We start from the raw sequence: 18,638 nt of genomic DNA, 5'->3' as shown, positions 1-18,638 counted from the left end.
GTCGCAGGTTCGAATCCTGCCTCGGGCATGGATGTGTGTGATGTCCTTAGGTTAGTTAGGTTTAAGTAGTTCTGAGTTCTAGGGGACTGATGACCACAGATGTTAAGTCCCATAGTGCTCAGAGCCATTTGAACCATTTTTTTTTAAATTCATTGAACGCCTCTGGCATAGCCCTCCTCACACTACATTTCGCTTCGCGTAATTTTTGTTTGTCTGCAAGGCTTTGGCTATGTTTATGTTTGCTGTTAAGTTCCCTTTGCTTCCACAGCAATTTTCTAACTCGGTTGTTGTACCACGGTGGCTCTTTTCCATCTCTTACGATCTTGCTTGGCACTTACTCATCTAACGCATATTGTACTATGGTTTTGAACTTTGTCCACTGATCCTCAACACTATCTGTACTTGAGACAAAACTTTTGTGTTGAGCAGTCAGGTACTCTGTAATCTGCTTTTTGTCACTTTTGCTAAACAGAAAAATCTTCCTACCCTTTTTAATATTTCTATTTACGGCTGAAATCATCGATGCAGTAACCGCTTTATGATCGCTGATTCCCTGTTCTGCTTTAACTGTTTCAAATAGTTCGGGTCTGTTTGTCACCAGAAGGTGTAATATGTTGTCGCCACGAGTCGGTTCTCTGTTTAACTGCTGAAGGTAGTTTTCAGATAAAGCACTTAAAAAAATTTCATTAGATTCTTTGTCCCTGCCACCCGTTATGAACGTTTGAGTCTCCCAGTCTATATGCAGCAAATTAAAATCTCCACCCAGAACTATAACATGGTAGGGAAATCTACTCGAAATATTTTCCAAATTATCCTTCAGGTGCTCAGCCACAACAGCTGGTGAGCCAGGGGGCCTATAGAGACATCCAATTACCATGTCTGAGCCTGCTTTAACCGCGACCTTCACCCAAATTATTTCACATTTCAGATCTCCGTCAATTTCCTTCGATACTATTGCACTTCTTGTCGCTATAAACACGCCTCCCCCTTCACTGTCCAGCCTGTCTCTGCGGTATACATTACAATCTGAGTTTAGGATTTCATTACTGTTTGCGTCTGGTTTCAGCCAACTTTCTGTCCCTAGTAATATATGGGCATTGTGACCGTTTATTAATGAGAGCAGTTCTGGGACCTTTCTATAGACGCTCCTGCAGTTTACTATTAGCACATTAATTTTGTTATTCCCTGTTGCATTTTGCCTACTCCTACCTTGCCGCGTCTCAGGAGGTGTCTTGTCGGGCCTAGGGAGGGAATTCTCTAACTTAAAAAACCCACATGTGCACTCCACACGTACTCCGCTACCCTTGTAGCCGCTTCCGGCGTGTAGTGCATGCCTGACCTATTCAGGGGGACCCTACATTTCTCCACCCGATAGCGGAGGTCGAGAAATTTGCACCCCAGATCTCCGCAGAATCGTCTGAGCCTCTGGTTTAAGCCTTCTACTCTGCTCCAAACCAGAGGACCGCGATCGGTTCTGGGAACGATACTACAAATAGTTAGCTCAGATTCCACTCCGCGAGCGAGGCTTTCCGCCTTCACCAATTCTGCTAACCGCCTGTACGAACTGAAGATGACCTCTGAACCCAGACGGCAGTAGTCATTGGTGCCGACATGAGCAACAATTTGCAGTCGGGTGCACCCAGTGCTCTCTATCGAAGCCGGCAGGGCCTCCTCCACATCTCGGATGAGACCCCCCGGCAAGCAGACAGAGTGAACACTGGCCTTCTTCCCCGACCTTTCCGCTATTTCCCTAAGGGGCTCCATCACCCGCCTAACGTTGGAGCTCCCAGTAACTAATAAACCCCTCCCCCCGTGTGCCTGCTCGGACCTTGCTGAAGGAGCGGCCACATGTCCACTTACAGGCAGAGCGGGCGATGCCACACGGCCAGCCTCCACATTGACCCTCCACCTCGAGCGCCGCGAACGCCGCTGAGCCCGCCACTCCCCTTGGGGAGAGGATGGCCCAATCGCGCCCGGTACCCGCGAAGATGTCTTGACAGCAGGGACAGTGGGTGAAGCATGTAACACCTGGGGTGTACCATGTGACGCACCAGACTCCCCACTGCCGCTACACTCCGAGGCAGCAGCCTGAAGACGGCTGACCGCGGCCATCAACACGTTCAGCTGTTCGCGAACAGTGGCCAGCTCCTCTTGCGTCCGTACACAGCAGTCACACATCCTATTCATCCTAAAAATCAATTTACTGTAGAGTGTTAATCAACTTTTAACTAGACTGCTAATTCACTAAAGGCGGCTGATTGTTGACTAAACTGTTGTTGCTAGACACTTCTTGTAGAAAACAATGAAAATAGTACTACCTGTCTCTGGACTGTATTGAAAACAAACACTAGCACTACTGGCACTATGGCTGACTAAAGGGACTCTCTCTGACTGTATTCAAAACAAACACGAAATCTATGGAACACTATTATTATCACTCGACAATTAAAGCTTCCTAAAGCAAAAACACACGGAAGAAGAAGTGACAACTAAGAAAAATACAGTTAATACTTAAATTAACGATGCTCGCTGCACAGCAGACGTGAAGCCACCGAGGGCACAGAGGATGCTGCGACTGCAGGAACTATCTCGAGCACGCCTCCCGCGAGACCCACATTCTCACCTTATATGTCCACACACTACATTCGTAGTGTCCCTACCCAACACACTCATTATTCGTGGAAGACATTTTTACCAGCCGGCAATTGTGGCCGAGCGGTTCTAGGCGCATCAGTCTGGAACCGCGCGACCGCTACGGTCGCAGGTTCGAATCCTGCCTCGGGCATGGATGTGTGTGATGTCCTTCGGTTAGTTAGGTTTAAGTAGTTCTAAGTTCTAGGGGACTGATGAGCTCAGATGATAAGTCCCATAGTGCTGAGAGCCATTTGAACCATTCTTACCAAGTTCCGTAAGAGTTCGGGGAATATGTGTGCACCCGCACAGAAGAAGAAGGTCATGGCCGGTATTGCCAGAACTATTTACTTATATGGATAAGGTGTCTCTTCTTTCGGACATGTCCGAAAGAACAGACACCATATCCATATAACTAACAAATGTTGTTCCCCATGATGAAATCTATCACCCCTGGAAATTTGATGCAAAAACTGTGATTGGCTATAAATTGTCGGAAACAGTAGCAACTACATCTACAAGGGCGAGCTGAAACATAATAACACTGAATTTTTATGTCAAAACTCTTAAAGCTTTTTAAAGAAATCAAACGTTATTAACGTTCTGTATCTTTAGTATTCATGTCTACATATCTATTTCTCAACACAGTCTGCCTGACGACGAACACATTTCTCCCAACGAGAGACCAGTTTTTTGATACCATCACTGAAGAACGTCTGCCTTTGTTGACGGAGCCACAAGCTCACCTTTTCTTGCACTGCTTCATCACTTTCGAAGCAAACTGAAGTCGTATGGTATGAATGGCTGGGAGACGGCGAAGGCAGGTGCTACTACTAGAGCATCGAGCATTACGTTATGAGGCTTTGTTTGTTATAAAATAACATCCACTGCTAGTCACGAGTTTTCTTTATTTGTTATCTGCCCGACGGGTTTCGGGAAATAATTCCTATTTTCAAGTGCGTTTTCGTATATTATGAGATTTTTTGCAGCAATGTTTGCAATGTGTGAGCTGCTGCATATCTTGGTGCCATTACTCTGATATAATCACAATCAACTACACATGAAACGCACCTGACAGTGGGATTACTCCCGAAAAACGTTGTGTATAATATAAATAAAGGAAAACGTGACTATCAGAAGCAAATGTAATTTTGTAAGAAATGTAAACGTTGTTTTCACATTCTCAGACTTTCACCAAAAATGGATAAAATGACGTTACATTGTGGCTTATTGTTAAAATTCCGAGAATGTTCTAGGACTTAACCATTGGTTATTTTAACTGGCATTATTCAAACAGTACATTGAGCAAACAGTAAAGGAAACTAAAAAGAATGGAGTAGGAACTAAAGTCCAGGGAGAAGAAATAAAAACATTGAAACTCGCCGATGATGTTGTGATTCCGTCAGAGAAAGCAAAGGACGTGGAACAGCAGTTGAACCGAATGGACTGTCTTGAAAGGAGGATATAAGATGAACACCAACATGGGCAAAACAAGGATAGTGGAGTGTACTCGAATTAAATCTCGTGATGCTCACGGAATTAGGTTAGGAAACGAGACATGTAAGTAATGTAAAGTATCAGATGAGTTTTGCTTTTGCAGAAAAAAAAATGATAATGGCCGAAGTAGAGAGAATATAAAATGTAGACTGGCAATGGCAAGAAAACCGTCTCTCAAGAAACGAAATTTGTTACCGTTGGATGTAGTTTTAAGTGTCAGGAAGTCTTTTATAAATGTATTTGTAAGAAGAGTAGCCATGTATGGAAGTGAAACATGGACGATAAACAGTTTAGACAAGAAGAGAATAGAAGCTTTTGAAATGTGGCGCTACAGAAGAATGCTGAAGATTAGATGGGAAGATCACGTAACTACCGAGGAAGTACTAAACAGTACTGGAGAGAAACGAAATCGTCCCGCAACCTGACTGGAAGAATGGCTCGGTTGATAGAACACATTCTGCGACGCCAAGGGATCACCAGTTTAGTAGTGGAGGGAAGTGTGAGGAGTAAAAATCGTACTGGGAGACCAAGGGATGAATGCAGTAAGCAGATTCAGAAGGATGTATGTTGCAGTAGTTACTCAGAGATGAAAAAGCTTGCACAGGGTAGACTAGCATGGAGAGTTGCATCAAACCAGTTTCGGACTGAAGATCACAAAAACATCAACTATAAAAAATAACCTACAGATAATAATTTCATAGTTTTTCTGCCACAGAACAGATTTCTAGCTTCACAGCAAACTGTCTTGAAAAATTGTCCTTTGTAGGAGATTCGGGTTCAAAAGTGCCACCCCAACCGAATGATCATGTATGAACGACGAAATATAATTTGCAGAGAGGGAATAGAAACGATAGATTCTTACGAAAAAGTTAAAAGAATGAGAATTCCCAGTCGTTTATTTTGATAAGACGCTGATTCACACACGGTGTGCATTGAAGTCAGTCTGCGAGGAGTATTGTCGAACAAACGTGCCGATCAAAAGTCAATATTGTTGTTATACTTTTCGCCCGTGATAGGGCTGCTCTTGTGAGAACACAGAAGCATGATCTGTTGCTTTTCGTAGTGAAGAGAAGGTCGAGCGCATAGTTCGCGACAACTGGCCCGCTGAACGTGCGTTTTCGACGCACATAGTGGCGGTACGTCTCTTGTACGCCGCGGACTACAAGGTGGGGCTGATCCCGCTGATGAAATGCGTGTTATTCCCGTCCATTAAGCCCATTTTAACGGCCAAACTGACTCTTATACGCATTCCCGAACTTCTACCGAATTTGTAAATGTACCACCGGTCTCTTCTCTTTGATCGGTAGCCAAATGCGTACAGTGGCTAATCGATTAACGACACTGCTCCCGCGTACAAAACTTGTGCGTTACTCAGTTTTTAATGACCGCCGATAACCGTTAAAAACGAGAAATAGTCGCAGGGAGGATAATATGACAGCTGTCGTCAGAATTTCAAACGAGTTTTTCCGGTTTTATTTTAGAGTTTCTAGTCAGCGAGTTCGTCGTACCTCTGTCAGACGAGCGAATTACAATTTGAGAACTCGCCCGGAAAGTTTGACTCTAATTGAAATAACGAGCGCATTTTCTTTCTGTCCCAGCCGTGTCCTTTTCAGTGCTTCCCCGTACGTATGAAAACATCGCGTTAAGAGCGAACTGCTGCGAGTCGAAAGAAAACGGATTAATTCCCGGCTCCGTCAGCGCCTCCGTATCGTATCCGGCGCTCCTTCTCCAACTACGTTCCCAGAATAAGTGAGCCCACTTCCCCAACAAAACAGTTCCTCGGCGTTACAATGAATTAAATCAGAAACAAAGCGAAACGTTCCGTAAGTGTATTGTAATTACCTGTTAGGCGAGACAGATGTTGACGGGGGCGTGGCCGGGAGCCACGCCCAGCCGGAGGGGTGGGGAGGGGCGGAGTCAGCCAATGGGGAGCGAGCGGCGGGCCCGCGTGGCGGCGCGCCCGGCGGCGGCGCTCAGTCAGCCGCATGTCGCCGCCGCTGTCGCCGCCTGGTGAGTCCGCGGCTTCGCCATTGCCAGCGCGCGCCGCACATAACTGACAATCACACCTGGGCCAGTTATTTCAAAACCGGCGCGCTATTCAAATAATACAATGGCTGCAAAAACAGAGCACGCGCTGTAAAATATTTCAAAGTTTTACCGCACGTACCGGATAATTGTTTACAATATCAGTCAGCTGTTCCGTTGGGAAGCTAAGTTTGTGTTGCTACAAATTAAAGAAATACCGCGCTTCTTCTTTTTGATGGAGATTAGCTAATGCGGCAATTTTCTTTATTCCCGTTCTCTCTCAGTAGCTGCAAGCTTCTATTAACAAGAAAGGCATGAATGAATACATGTTCATTTGTTACTGGAGTCGTGCCACTTTCCATTCTTTCTCTGTGCTTTAGCAACTGGTAACAGATCCTAAATTTAGTAGCACTCTCGATGTAGAACAATATTTGTCGCCTCCTTCTGTAGAAATTATATGATTACCTAAATTTTAATCCTGAAGGGTCTTGTTAACTGCATGAACAGTGGTAGTAGTCACTAAAAACACCTCTTTCTACAATATGTGAACAAGTGTTGCCTTTTGATAAATATCACTAGGGTCACGTAGATATTAAGCTAACAACGGAAATGACTAACAAAATTGGGGAATCATCAGCTTTTTTTGTGAAGTATCCGCTTCACTGTTATTTTTAGTACGTTAAATTCAGCTCTAATAAGTGCAAATAGTTTGACAGAATGAAAATTCCATTCTCCAGTGGAATTTGCGCCACTGACGATAGATTAAAGCTGCGGAACATTTACTCGGACCCTTACTTTCCCAGCGCAGCGCTCATACTATCTAAGTTACCCAGGCATCCACGGCGCGCTTTGCAGTTTCCATCTGACAATACCTCTGCTCAGAAGCCGTCGTTAATACTTCTCGGTACTATGACTCTCGGGAGGAAGCATACTGCAGAGAACGGCGTATCCCACGGCCTGGAGCTACGGAGTGAACACTGTTGGGCATTACCCTTCGTTCCAGAGGTGCTAGAGCAGTAAGGCCTGGAATGTAAGGGAGAGGTATTGACAGACCCAAATTGTGAAGTTTTGTTTCGGTTACAAAATTACTCGTAGAAGTCGAGGAGCTAAATTCGACTCCAAGTTCAGCACGCAATTTAATTTATGCCAGAGTTTCAGTCAATTTATAGCAGTTAAACGATGGTTAATTATTAATGCGGACTAGTATACAGGGTGTTACAAAAAGGTACGGCCAAACTTTCAGGAAACATTCTTCGCACACAAATAAAGAAAAGATGTTATGTTGACATGTGTCCGGAACCGCTTAATTTCCATGTTAGAGCTCATTTTAGTTTCGTCAGTGTGTACTGTACTTCCTCGATTCACCGCCAGTTGGCCCAATTGATGGAAGGTAATGTTGACTTCGGTGCTTGTGTCATCAACACAGATTTTCTGTGAACGTTTGGGCAGGCATTGTTGGTGATGTCTTGATTGGGCCCCATGTTCTTCCACCTACGCTCAATGGAACACGTTATCACGATTTCATACGGGATACTCTACCTGTACTACTAGAACATGTGCCTTTACAAGTACGACACAACATGTGGTTCATGCACGATGGAGCTCCTGCACATTTCAGTCGAAGTGTTCGTACGCTTCTCAACAACAGATACGGTGACCGATGGACTGGTAGAGGCGGTCCAATTCTATGGCCTCCACGCTATCCTGACCACAACCCTCTCGACTTTCATTTATGGGGGTATTTGAAAGCTCTCGTCTACGCAACCCCGGTATCAAATGTAGAGACTCTCCGTGCTCGTATTGTGGACGGCTGTGACACAATACGCCATTCTCCAGGGCTGCATCAGCGCATCAGGGATTCCATGCGTCGGAGGGTACGTTCTGTTGCTGTGTGTTTCCATTCCATGATTAATGTGATTTGAAGAGAAGTAATCAAATTAGCTCTAAAATGGAAAGTAAGCGTTTCCGGACACATATCCACACAACATATTTTCTTTCTTTGTGTGTGAGGAATGTTTCCTGAAAGTTTGGCCGTACCTTTTTGTAACACCCTGTATACTTGTGTTTGTTAATGTATGTAGGAAGTTTGTAGGGAACGCAGTGAATGAGTGGGCGTATGAGAATTTCGTGACATAAATTGTATGTTTATATCGCAGAAGCAAAAATTCCTATCGACGGATATTAGTGAAACTTTCGTTTGCGATTGTTTCAGAAGGCCGTCAGAGTGAAGTAAATAGCTGTTACAGTTCAGCGGCCGCTGTGGAGGCACGTCCGGCATCGGTCAGAACGGAAAGAGGACGGTGATCCGTAGACGAAGCAGACGGAAGAAAACTGAGGCGAAGATCCGGCGAGGAAGACGTCGCACCGAATCGGTTTCCGGCGACGGGCCGGGAGAAGCGCTACGCGGGACTGTGTTATAAGAGGTCAGGACGGAGTGTGAAGTGTGGGCGGCAGTGAGTGTGGAGCGGCAGGGCTCGGGTGCGGGCGTATGGCGCGCTGAGCAGCGGGCGCGCGCCGCCAAGCTGGAGGTGCGCTCCGAGCCCGGCCGCGACGGCCCGCCGGCGAGCCGCGGCCGCACCAGCTTCTGCATCGAGTCGCTGCTGGCGCGCGGAGACTCGGACAGCGGCGGCACCAGCCCGCCCCCGCCGCCCCCGCAGCCGCAGCCGGCCGCCGCCGCCGCGGCCGCCGCGCTCGTGCCGCGACCGGGCCTGCTGTTCTCGCCGCCGCCGGCGCCGCAGCCGCCGCCGCTGCTCTACACCGTGTCCGGCTCCGCCTTCCGGCCGCCGCGCCAGGACGCGCCGCAGCCGCAGCCGCCCCCGCCGCCCCCGGGCTCCGCCTCCGCCTCGGCCGCCGCCTCCGTGTCGGCCGCCGTGGCCGCCGCCGCCGCCGCCGCCGCTGCCGCCGCCAGCGTGCCGCCCGCGCAGCACGTCCACATGGAGTGGCTGGCTCGAGCTTCGCTGCTCTACCCGCGCATCCCCGACCTCACAGGTCAGTAACCTACACTGCAACGGCTTATATACCATCAACATCTACGTACGAACTACGGTCAGTGGCTGAGAGTACCTAGAACTACTCGCAAATGGGACGTTAAAGAAACGACTCCCTGTATGCTTCCGTACGATCCCTGATAACTTATCTTCGCTGTCCGTACGCACTATGTACGTTGGCGACAGTAGCATCGTTCTGGCGTCTTCCCCTTACGCCAGTTCTCTTAACTTTCGCAGTAGTGTTTCGCGAAAAAAAGTCGTCTGCCCTCCAAGCTTTACCAGCAAAAATTGCGTGACATTTACTTCATACTCGAGTATTGACCGAACCTACAGATAAAAATCTAGTAGCGCGTCTGTGAAGCGCTTCGATGTCTTCCTGTAATCCGATCTGGTGGGAATCCCAAACACTAGAGCAGTACTCAAGATTGGATCCCAAACGTGTTCTGTGCACGGCCACGTTTATGAAAGAACTACAGTTTCCTAGAATTTTCCCAATAAACCGAAGTCCACACAATCCTTTCCTACAACCGACTTCGTCCGTAAGGAACAGCATTATCAGGGCTGCGACTGTTGACAAATACAAATAAAACAGTTTCTGCATCAGTCACTTGTTTATTTGGCCACTACGCGTTTCGATGCTTTACACCATCATCTTCAGGTGGAATAATGGTTCAAATGGCACTGAGTACTATGGGACTTAACATCTGAGGTCATCAGTCCCCTCATCTTCAGGTGGAGAACTGTTTATTTACATAGCCGCTGTTGATGAACAGTACAGACGTCGCTTCGCAGTAGCAGACCAAGGACAGCGTAGGGTACGTTGCGCCTTTTGCAAATGACAATAATTGTTTGTTTAGAAAAGGCACTTTCGAGATTAAAAGTCATGAATTCCTGACAGTGAATTGTATTTACAGGAGCGGTCGTAAAATGTGTGCGTAACTGCTGCCTGATGCAAGTTCTCGGTATTTATACTGATGTTTTACGACTCTACCGCTCCTGTAAATATAATTCACTGTCAGAAATTCATGTTTTTGATCTCAAAAGTGCCTTTTCTAAATATACAATTTTTGTCATTTGCAAAAGCCGCAACTTACCCTACACCACCCTTGGTCTGCTACTGTGAAACGACGTCTGCACTCTTCACCAACACCAGCTAAACAATTCTGCACCTGACGATGTTGGCGTGAAACATCGAAACGCGTAATGGAAAAATAAGCAAGTGACTGACGCAGAAACTGTTTTATTTGTATGTATCAAACAACACAACACTAATACTGTTTTAGAACATTATAGAACTGGTTTCCCCTATTCATCTGCATAAATTTTCATTTTTCCACAATTAGATAGCTGCTATTCAGCACACCAAATAGAAATTCTGTGTGAGTCATCCTGTACCCTCCTGCAGTCACTCAACGACGACACAGTCCGGTACACAACAACATCAGCAAACAGTCACAGGTTACTGGTCACCCTGTCCGAGAGATCACTTGCGTATATAGGAAGAGATCTGCGCTGACAAACGAGTTCGGATCCACACCGCATCGGCAAGTCTTTTACCCGTGCCTACAGATATTAACATTTTGTAGTCGTTTTAACTCGTTGTAGCTTCGACGGTAGGCTTGCCCTTGGTCTTAGATGTTCACCTGCAAAAATCGGACCTTGTAATTTACATATCATTGACCAAGAACGTAGAGGTCGATCATGACCACATTTTAATACAGCATAGCCTGTCGCTATAATAAGGTATGTTAAATCCGCCTGTGCAGCTACAAGAAGGTGCGTATTTTTGCGACCAAACGTGTTTGACGTGCTCGCTAAATCAAAAGACTGTTAACTACAATAAATAATGAGATTTGATTTTACTTGCGGTATTTTATGTCAGATTTTCTCTCACATCGGGAAGTGTCACACACGGCTGTGAGCGAAAATCGGACAAAAAATGCCGCAAAAAAAGTCAAACGTCAATATTTTTTGAAACGAACTGCTTTTAGGTCTAAAAAGCAAGATATGTTGTAAGTATATTTCATTACAAACGACTGATGATGTTTCATAGCAATAAAACGAAACGCGTTTGGCGACAAAAATACCTACTTTCGTGTAGTTGCACAACCGGACTTGAAAATACCTTTATAATTCTAAAGCAACTACGGACACTACGGCCACACAAATGAAGAACAGCCTGTCATATTCTTCATTTATTCGGAAGGTTTTAACGTTCTGTGGTAATTATTGAAACAGATTTGTGAAATTATCTGCGAAACACTTGGAAGTAAAATGAAGTCGTATTAAAAGTTATCGTCACACATTTCATATTGTTTAAAAGTAATTACACAGTTCCTTTATTAAATGTGCAGAATGTGGTGGTACAGAAGAAAGGAGGAAATCAGATGGGAAGATCAAATAACCGATGAGGAGAGAACTAATCGAACTTGGGGAAAATGAAACTAATGTCACAATCTTACTAAGAGAAAAACTGGATTGCTAGGTCATATCTCGAGGCACGAGTGAATCGCCAGTTTGGTAAAGATGGGTAGTATGAGCTGGGGGCTGGTTGTGAAGATTGAATTGAGGGACCAAGGAGCGAATACAGTAAGCAAGTTCAAACAGATGTAGGATTCAGTAGTTATACTGAGATAAACACACTTACACAGGATAGACTAGCATGGAGAGCTGAATCAAACCAGTCTTCCGACTAAAAAATCCCAACAACGGGTTAATTCATTATAATGTTGAATCATTCAAATTGCTACACTTCTCAGTGTATTATTTGTGATGTATGTGTACACAAACATGAGTCAGCACATGCGAAGATTACAGTGGATGGAGTATCCTAGATGAATCCTGACATAGCTTTGTTGCTGCTTTTGATAACTGCATAAGTGGCCTCTGTTACCGTAGACGAAGCAGGAATGACTCAGACGTAAAGCAGACGGAAATAGAATGCACCTGTAATTGTCCAGAAACAACTATGAAGGACATAATGCTATATATAGCCTTTTAGATGCCAACAACGAATCTACCCTTTCCAGGACACTGTACAGCGAAGCAAATGTGTTCGCACTCCGTCCAAATGGGAAATAATATTGACTTAAAACAATAATCATTATTTTCATCGTTTGCATGCGATGAAAATAGACGAAAATTGAAATATTGACACTGTCCTTCTACTTTTAACAACGAAGTAATTTTCACTGTGTGTAGCAGTAGACGCACCCGCACCGGCGTAGGCATTTACCCGCGAAGTCAATATTAGTACGGATATTCGCGGAAATCCGTGTGCACGCAGACCTCTACCCACGTCTTATCTATCTGTGCGAAATAAGACGAACAATAATGTATTTCGGTTACATCCAGATCGAGAGTTGTACTATGAAAGCTACCGTACAGTTGGCGGCGAGGCTTACGCACTCCACCAAAATAATATCCGTGCTTCCTTTTCTATTTGAGAAGTAAGCTTATCTGTAGAAGCTAGAAAGAATCTTTATTTACCTACGTGATAATTATGTGACATGTGTGTTGGTGGAAGTAATAGATTTTTTGAATCGTATCGGAACACGTGCACCCCGAATTTCGAGAGTGGGTTCTTTTCGCGCCTGTCTTGCAGATTCCCCCCTCGCATTTTGTTGAACAGTTCTGTAACGCTCCGCTCCGCACGAAACCGAGGCATAGTGCAAAGCTTTCCTATGATCCTTCTCCGTCTCATCCGTTAATCTAACTTGGCAAGGGTCCCTATTAGACGAACAGTACTCCAGAACGCGCATTTCTTAAGCGGACTCCTTCGTGGGCAAATTACGCTTTCGTAGGATTATTCCCGTAAATTTCAGCCTGTTACTGCCTTCCTGACGAACTGATTGATGTGGTCGTTCAAGTTTAAATTTATGATAGAAGATACTCCAAGACAATTGACGATTGTGACTAAATCATCCGACGAATTGCCACCAGTTTAATAAAATCGGACCTTCCTGTCTATTTACGAGCATCATAACACATGATCATCTCCAAGTGTTCCCCTAATTCGTAACACTTTTGTAATTACATTAGCTGCTAGTATATTTCGGCATCGTTTGTGAAAAGTCTTAGAGAGCTATACATGTTACTTGTTAGGTCATGCACTAATTTCGTTTCTTATTATGTGTGTTCGAAAACAACATACTGAGTTCTGTTTCCTCGGAAGTCCAACCAGATGTCTTTTCCTATACCCGTGAGCGTGTATGATATTAACTAGGCGACGGTGGGGAACGAGGAACACGGAATAAACCTGGATTTTGCTATCGATACCCTTCTGCATCTTGCGAGGAAACGGAGTCCAGTTTCACACGGTCGGTCCTTGTGGAACTAGAGTTGATTCCTATAGAGGAGACTCTGTCTCTCCATGAACTTTATCATACACGAGCAAAAAATGTATTCCGTAATTACCACCAAGGCGGGACATCTAAAATTACATTTTTATTCCGCATGACACTGTAAGCTGTGTGAAGGAGCATACACTGCACCCTAGTGTGAATGTCAATGCGCTTGCCGTCACGGACATAAGGTGAAACGTATGAGAGTTGTGGGAATGAAGACGTTGACACATCGCTACTGAAACACTGAGAAATAATATTCACTTGGAATGTTTTCAGACCGTGAACTTACACGCTCTACTGTTAAATGACATGGTAGCTACGTGTAACATTTCTTTAAATAAGGTTTGTAACGGGCCCCATCTGAACTGAACGTCCGTGAGATTTGTGTGCAGTGAACGTGTCGAACGTTGCACCTAAATGCATATATTTCCACCTAAATGGAGTAATCTGGTATCACTATGCGCTAGTACAAGTAGGTGATTTATTTAAATATGAATCGAGTAGCAACGCAGACAGGACTGAGCCTTGTGCTATCCCCCTGCTCGTTTTCCTTGATCCTATGACCACCGAGATATTTTTATCAGTATTTGTCTATAAGATAGTATTTGTAGTGGGTTGTTGACGAAAGCTTTGGGCAGGCCAAGAACAGTCAGTTTGTTTGATGATACATGTAAACACATATTATTATATACACTCGGCAGAAATGTAAATGCAGCAGGTATTCTTTCCGTTAGAGCATTTCTCAAATCGGCCTGTATCAGGATTTCACTGACGCTGTCCCTTTTGAAATTCGGCGCTGCCCCTTTTGAAATTCAAATTACTATCTGGCAGCTGTTTCAGTCACCATCCACACAGAATTTAGCACATTAACTAGACTTTTCTTTTCCTGTAGCGGTAGATGTGGGATTATTTATTAATGTATGCTGGTCAGTCTAGTGCAGTGCTTCCGTACAGCAGTGCTCTTTCTAATTCTAGCAACAGAAAAGTCTGTAATTTCTCTTGTCTGGTTTCTACGCTGTGTATTTCAACATCGGAATCTGTTGACGGGAGTGTCAACTTCGTGAAAATGATGTGCCGTATTCGCTTGCTCATTCTTGCATTCGTTGGTTACTAGAGCGTTCGTTTTTTCTTTATGTAACTTTCTGTTCCATTTCTCTAGCTAGAATGCCTTCGTTTACTGCAGCGCAAAAGTCTTCCCACTTGTATTTTCTTTTTTTCTTTTTCAGCCGTTGTTTCGCTATGACCCCTTTGCGCTTCGGGTGCAAGTAGTATATCTGTAGGCAGTAAGCTTTCTTATGACTAATCATAGATTATTGATATTCTGCATGACATCAAACCCTCGCAAGATTGTGATAATTTCCTTCGGCCACTATGAAAGAAATCTAACATACACCAGCGCATAGTATGTTCTTTCGGTTTCTGTTATTATCTAGTTGGCCTGCAAAACTAGGGCAATCTATAGAGGAATCCGTGTACGTATCACGTGTGAAATACCGAGGGTAGCTATGCGTTGTAGAAATAACAACGGTTGCATCGAATGGTTCCACCTTCCTTTGGAAATACCTGGAAATATGACAGCACTAGAACATAATATGTCTGCTTATATATTTGTAGTCCCCAGCCACCGTACGATTTTTGAGTGTGCGCCAATGAGCCAGCGGAACTAGTAAACATTTCCTACTTCCGTATTTTATTACCTACAGAATAGTTGACATATAAGCCCAAACTGTGTCGTCGTAGCTATTACGCATAATGTGTGTGTTGCTAAGTAACACATTTCTTGACCCTAGGTAGAGCCGAGGAAATATATTTCATGTGAAATACGTAGAGCAATCTTTAACCGGGTATTTTGTTTTCTATTTCGAGGTTCTTTTACGCGTCCTCTTCTTCCATGGCGTCATAGACGCGTTTGATAGAAAGAAAAGAAAGGCAAGCGCCGTATGAATCTTTAGAGTTCTGTGGTTAGCGAGGACTGTGTTACTACAACTATCTAGAGATGCGGTTGTTTACTTATTGAAAGGAAAATAGAGAAATTTCTTCGTATATTCAGCCAGCTCTATTTGTTGACCTTAATAAGTCGTCATGCCATCCAGAGCATCGATATCTAGGCGCATAGGACTAAAACGCTTTAGTTTCTGAAACGTCCTGCTGAACTGCAACCCTAATTATTAGACTAAAATTGTTGACGTCGGCACCAAATGGTATAAATGTCACTTGCCTTTGAAATCTCCGCCGGGTGAGCGCAGTTCTTTCAACATCTTCTAACATAATCGTAAAACTTGTGCACGATATACGCTTGCGTCTCTTAACAAATCATTTATATGGATTGATCTGTTGGGAACTAAATTTTTTGGAAGTTTTACACAGAGGGAAGCTGGAGGCTCGGTTCATAGTATTTTAAAAAATCCTTTTGGCTTCAAATAGACTGTCCGATAGAAAATTTCTCTTAGATCAATGTTCCGTGTTAGCTGTGCCTTTGTATCGTAGCTTGCGAAGGGCAGACGTTACAGGCCACTTCACTGAGGTGGGTATTGTTGAAACATACCGTGTGCGGCTCACACACACCTGCATTCAAAGGAGCATAGGTTTCATATATTCAATGAATCATTTTTATTAAGTTGGTATTCTGGGTCATCTATGAGACAGAATGCGCTATAACTAACATAAAACAAACTGAAATAACACAAAACAGAATCACAAAATATGGAGCTATGAAATACCAGAATTGTAATATCATTGAAAATAATAGTAATACTTTACAATAATGTATTTGATTTTGTAAGTTTTAATAATGAGAGAGAAAGTGGAGGTCGTCCACTCTAGGAGGAATGAAATGCTTTAGGGAAATCATGTGAAATCCAATGCCGAGGTGCTGTTCCAAGTGAACGATACTGAATATTCTTAACATGATCCAAAACCACACTTGGTAATGCATTTTATTGTTTTACTTTTGCAATAAAACCAAGAAAGTCTTAAACACTTACATATAGATAGTATTGTCTGTTATTCCATTCATTACAGCAAATTAAATCCCCATTGCGCAGAAAATTGGAACTAAGGTATCCATTTAGGAAACAGAATCTGTGTTAATCAAACCACGAAGACGTCTTTCGTAAAAAGAAGTGACAAACACAGATAACGAAGCGCAGGATCGCACTGAGTTACTAAGAAAACAAATTCAGTGCCTAGGCGAATTTGTTCAAGTGCGAGCTTTGTACAAGTGTTCACTCACGTTGCCTAATTTAAAACTCAAAATAGAACGGAATACTGTTATTATAATTGTTCAGTTAAATTCCGGACTATGTACCAAGCAATTCCTGGGTCGAAGCGCTATCCAACTGTGAAATTTTTGAGTTAACGTTGTTAATGAATCTGGTTGCCATTACCTGTGTCTGACAGCGTTAGAAAAGGACTGCATCTCCGGCGTTTGCGAAACTATAAGTGCACAATTTAACAAGAGCTATAGCCAGGCGACGCCAAGAGCGGGTAAATTCTGTAGTCTGGATGTTCTCTTGCGCGGTTTTTAATTCACTGGATTCCATCCTGCAGGATAACCTTTTGTTGTTACTTACTGTGTGAGGCAAATACGGCGCTTTTTTCATAATATTTCGTGTAATTTCCTGCTTCTGTTGTGTCTCTGACTTACTAACACTCCAATGTGTTGCACTCGGTTGAACGGTGCTATTCCTTATTATAGCTGGCAGTATCTCATTAGGAAGACGGAATTCTCAAGCGTAGCAGGGCACTGCAAATCGCTCTAATTTCTGCTGCTGCCTCTGACCAGTCCGCGATGCGAGGGGCGTTCCTGATATGTTTGCGCACGCGCCGCATGTTGTATCATGGCCGACGAAGGGAGCTGTTTATAATCTTCCACGCTGTTTCTCCGTTGTATCTCTTCCCGGATTATATGTATGAAGCTCACACTTGCATCCACTAGCCTACTGTTTGCACTGATTGTACACATCAATGACGGTGTGCCACCACCACAACAAGAGACGCACTTCCTTTGAATTATCGCTCCGCTGGCCTACTAGCGGCACAGGAACGCTGTCTCCATGTCTCATGGCATGATTTCCTGGCCGGTTGTTCTTTTGCAAGTCTAATTTAAAACGCAGATTCCATTATTTATGTTGTATATGCACTAAGATATTGACAGAACTAAAAAAACTTAAATAGACTGAATGGCATAAAAATTCTCTTCTACGTAATTATAACAACGTTTCTCACATGCTAAATAAAAGAAAATCATAGAAAATACTTCCTGTGCAAAACGACTTCCCGGGAATTAAGATTTTTGAAACCAGGATTTTAGTTACCACCTAGATAATTCATCGTTTGTCTGGCGATGCTGTTTTTCGCAAAGTGGTAGCACTTTCTACCGGTGATCTCATTCAAGCAACTTTATGCACTTAAAGGAGTACTTACAGGACGTAGACTCGCACGAACTAACAGCAAACAAGAATATACTGCTATAGTTAAAAACGATGGATATCCAGTCACACGTTCTTTCTTAATGGCAGGCGGATTTGCTGCTTTTTTTGTCTGGCGTAGTTTACAGGGAAAAAAACAACGCCACATTTATTTTGGACAGTAGCTGCCTAGGTGATTCGAGGTAATTTCTTAACCAGATATTTGATTCATATTCGTCAAAGTTATTTCACCAAACTAAAAGCTATAGTAGACCACTCAAAGCACCACCAGTGTTCCCTGTACTGTTATTTGCAAAGAGAACGCTAAGAAGGACATGTAATCATATATTGAAAGTGTCTGGCAGACATTAATGGCTCCAGCTGAAGAAAAAGAAATGAAATTCTGTGTCATCTGAAAATTAGGAGAACTGAAATTTTGGTAGCAATGGTACATAACGTTAACTTCTCGATGGTAACTTATACATACTTTTTATTTATCGAACAGAAATGACGGGTAACCTACCAAGCTAGACAAGGAGCGTTCAAAATCAAGTAAGTCAGAGAATGATATTAAAGAAATCCTGCAAGTCTTATGGAAAGAGAAAAATTGCCCTGGTCGAATCTCGGTTACATTAAATATTTTAAGCCGCACGGATAATTCACGAAATGACTGTAGACGAGTGCAAACTTTATTGATTCATCATACTAAAGGCAGATAGTATTGATGTGCACATAAACGTCCT

General features: G+C 43.7%; 1 protein-coding gene across 1 annotated transcript in view; it reads left to right on the top strand.

Annotated features, from left to right (window-relative positions):
* The first annotated feature begins 9,063 nt into the window (after positions 1-9,063).
* Positions 9,064-18,638, top strand: part of LOC124555948 (motor neuron and pancreas homeobox protein 1-like) — a 271,030-nt gene continuing 261,455 nt past the window's right edge. The window contains exon 1 of the mRNA XM_047129997.1: positions 9,064-9,141. Within this exon, the coding sequence (XP_046985953.1) occupies positions 9,087-9,141 (55 nt within the window). The 5' untranslated portion in view covers positions 9,064-9,086. The remainder of the gene's footprint in view (positions 9,142-18,638) is intronic.

This window comes from Schistocerca americana, chromosome X (genome assembly GCF_021461395.2).
Source record: "Schistocerca americana isolate TAMUIC-IGC-003095 chromosome X, iqSchAmer2.1, whole genome shotgun sequence".
Classification (NCBI taxonomy): domain Eukaryota; kingdom Metazoa; phylum Arthropoda; class Insecta; order Orthoptera; family Acrididae; genus Schistocerca; species Schistocerca americana.
Note: the sequence above shows the minus strand (reverse complement) of the source record. Positions and strands in the feature narration are given on the sequence as shown.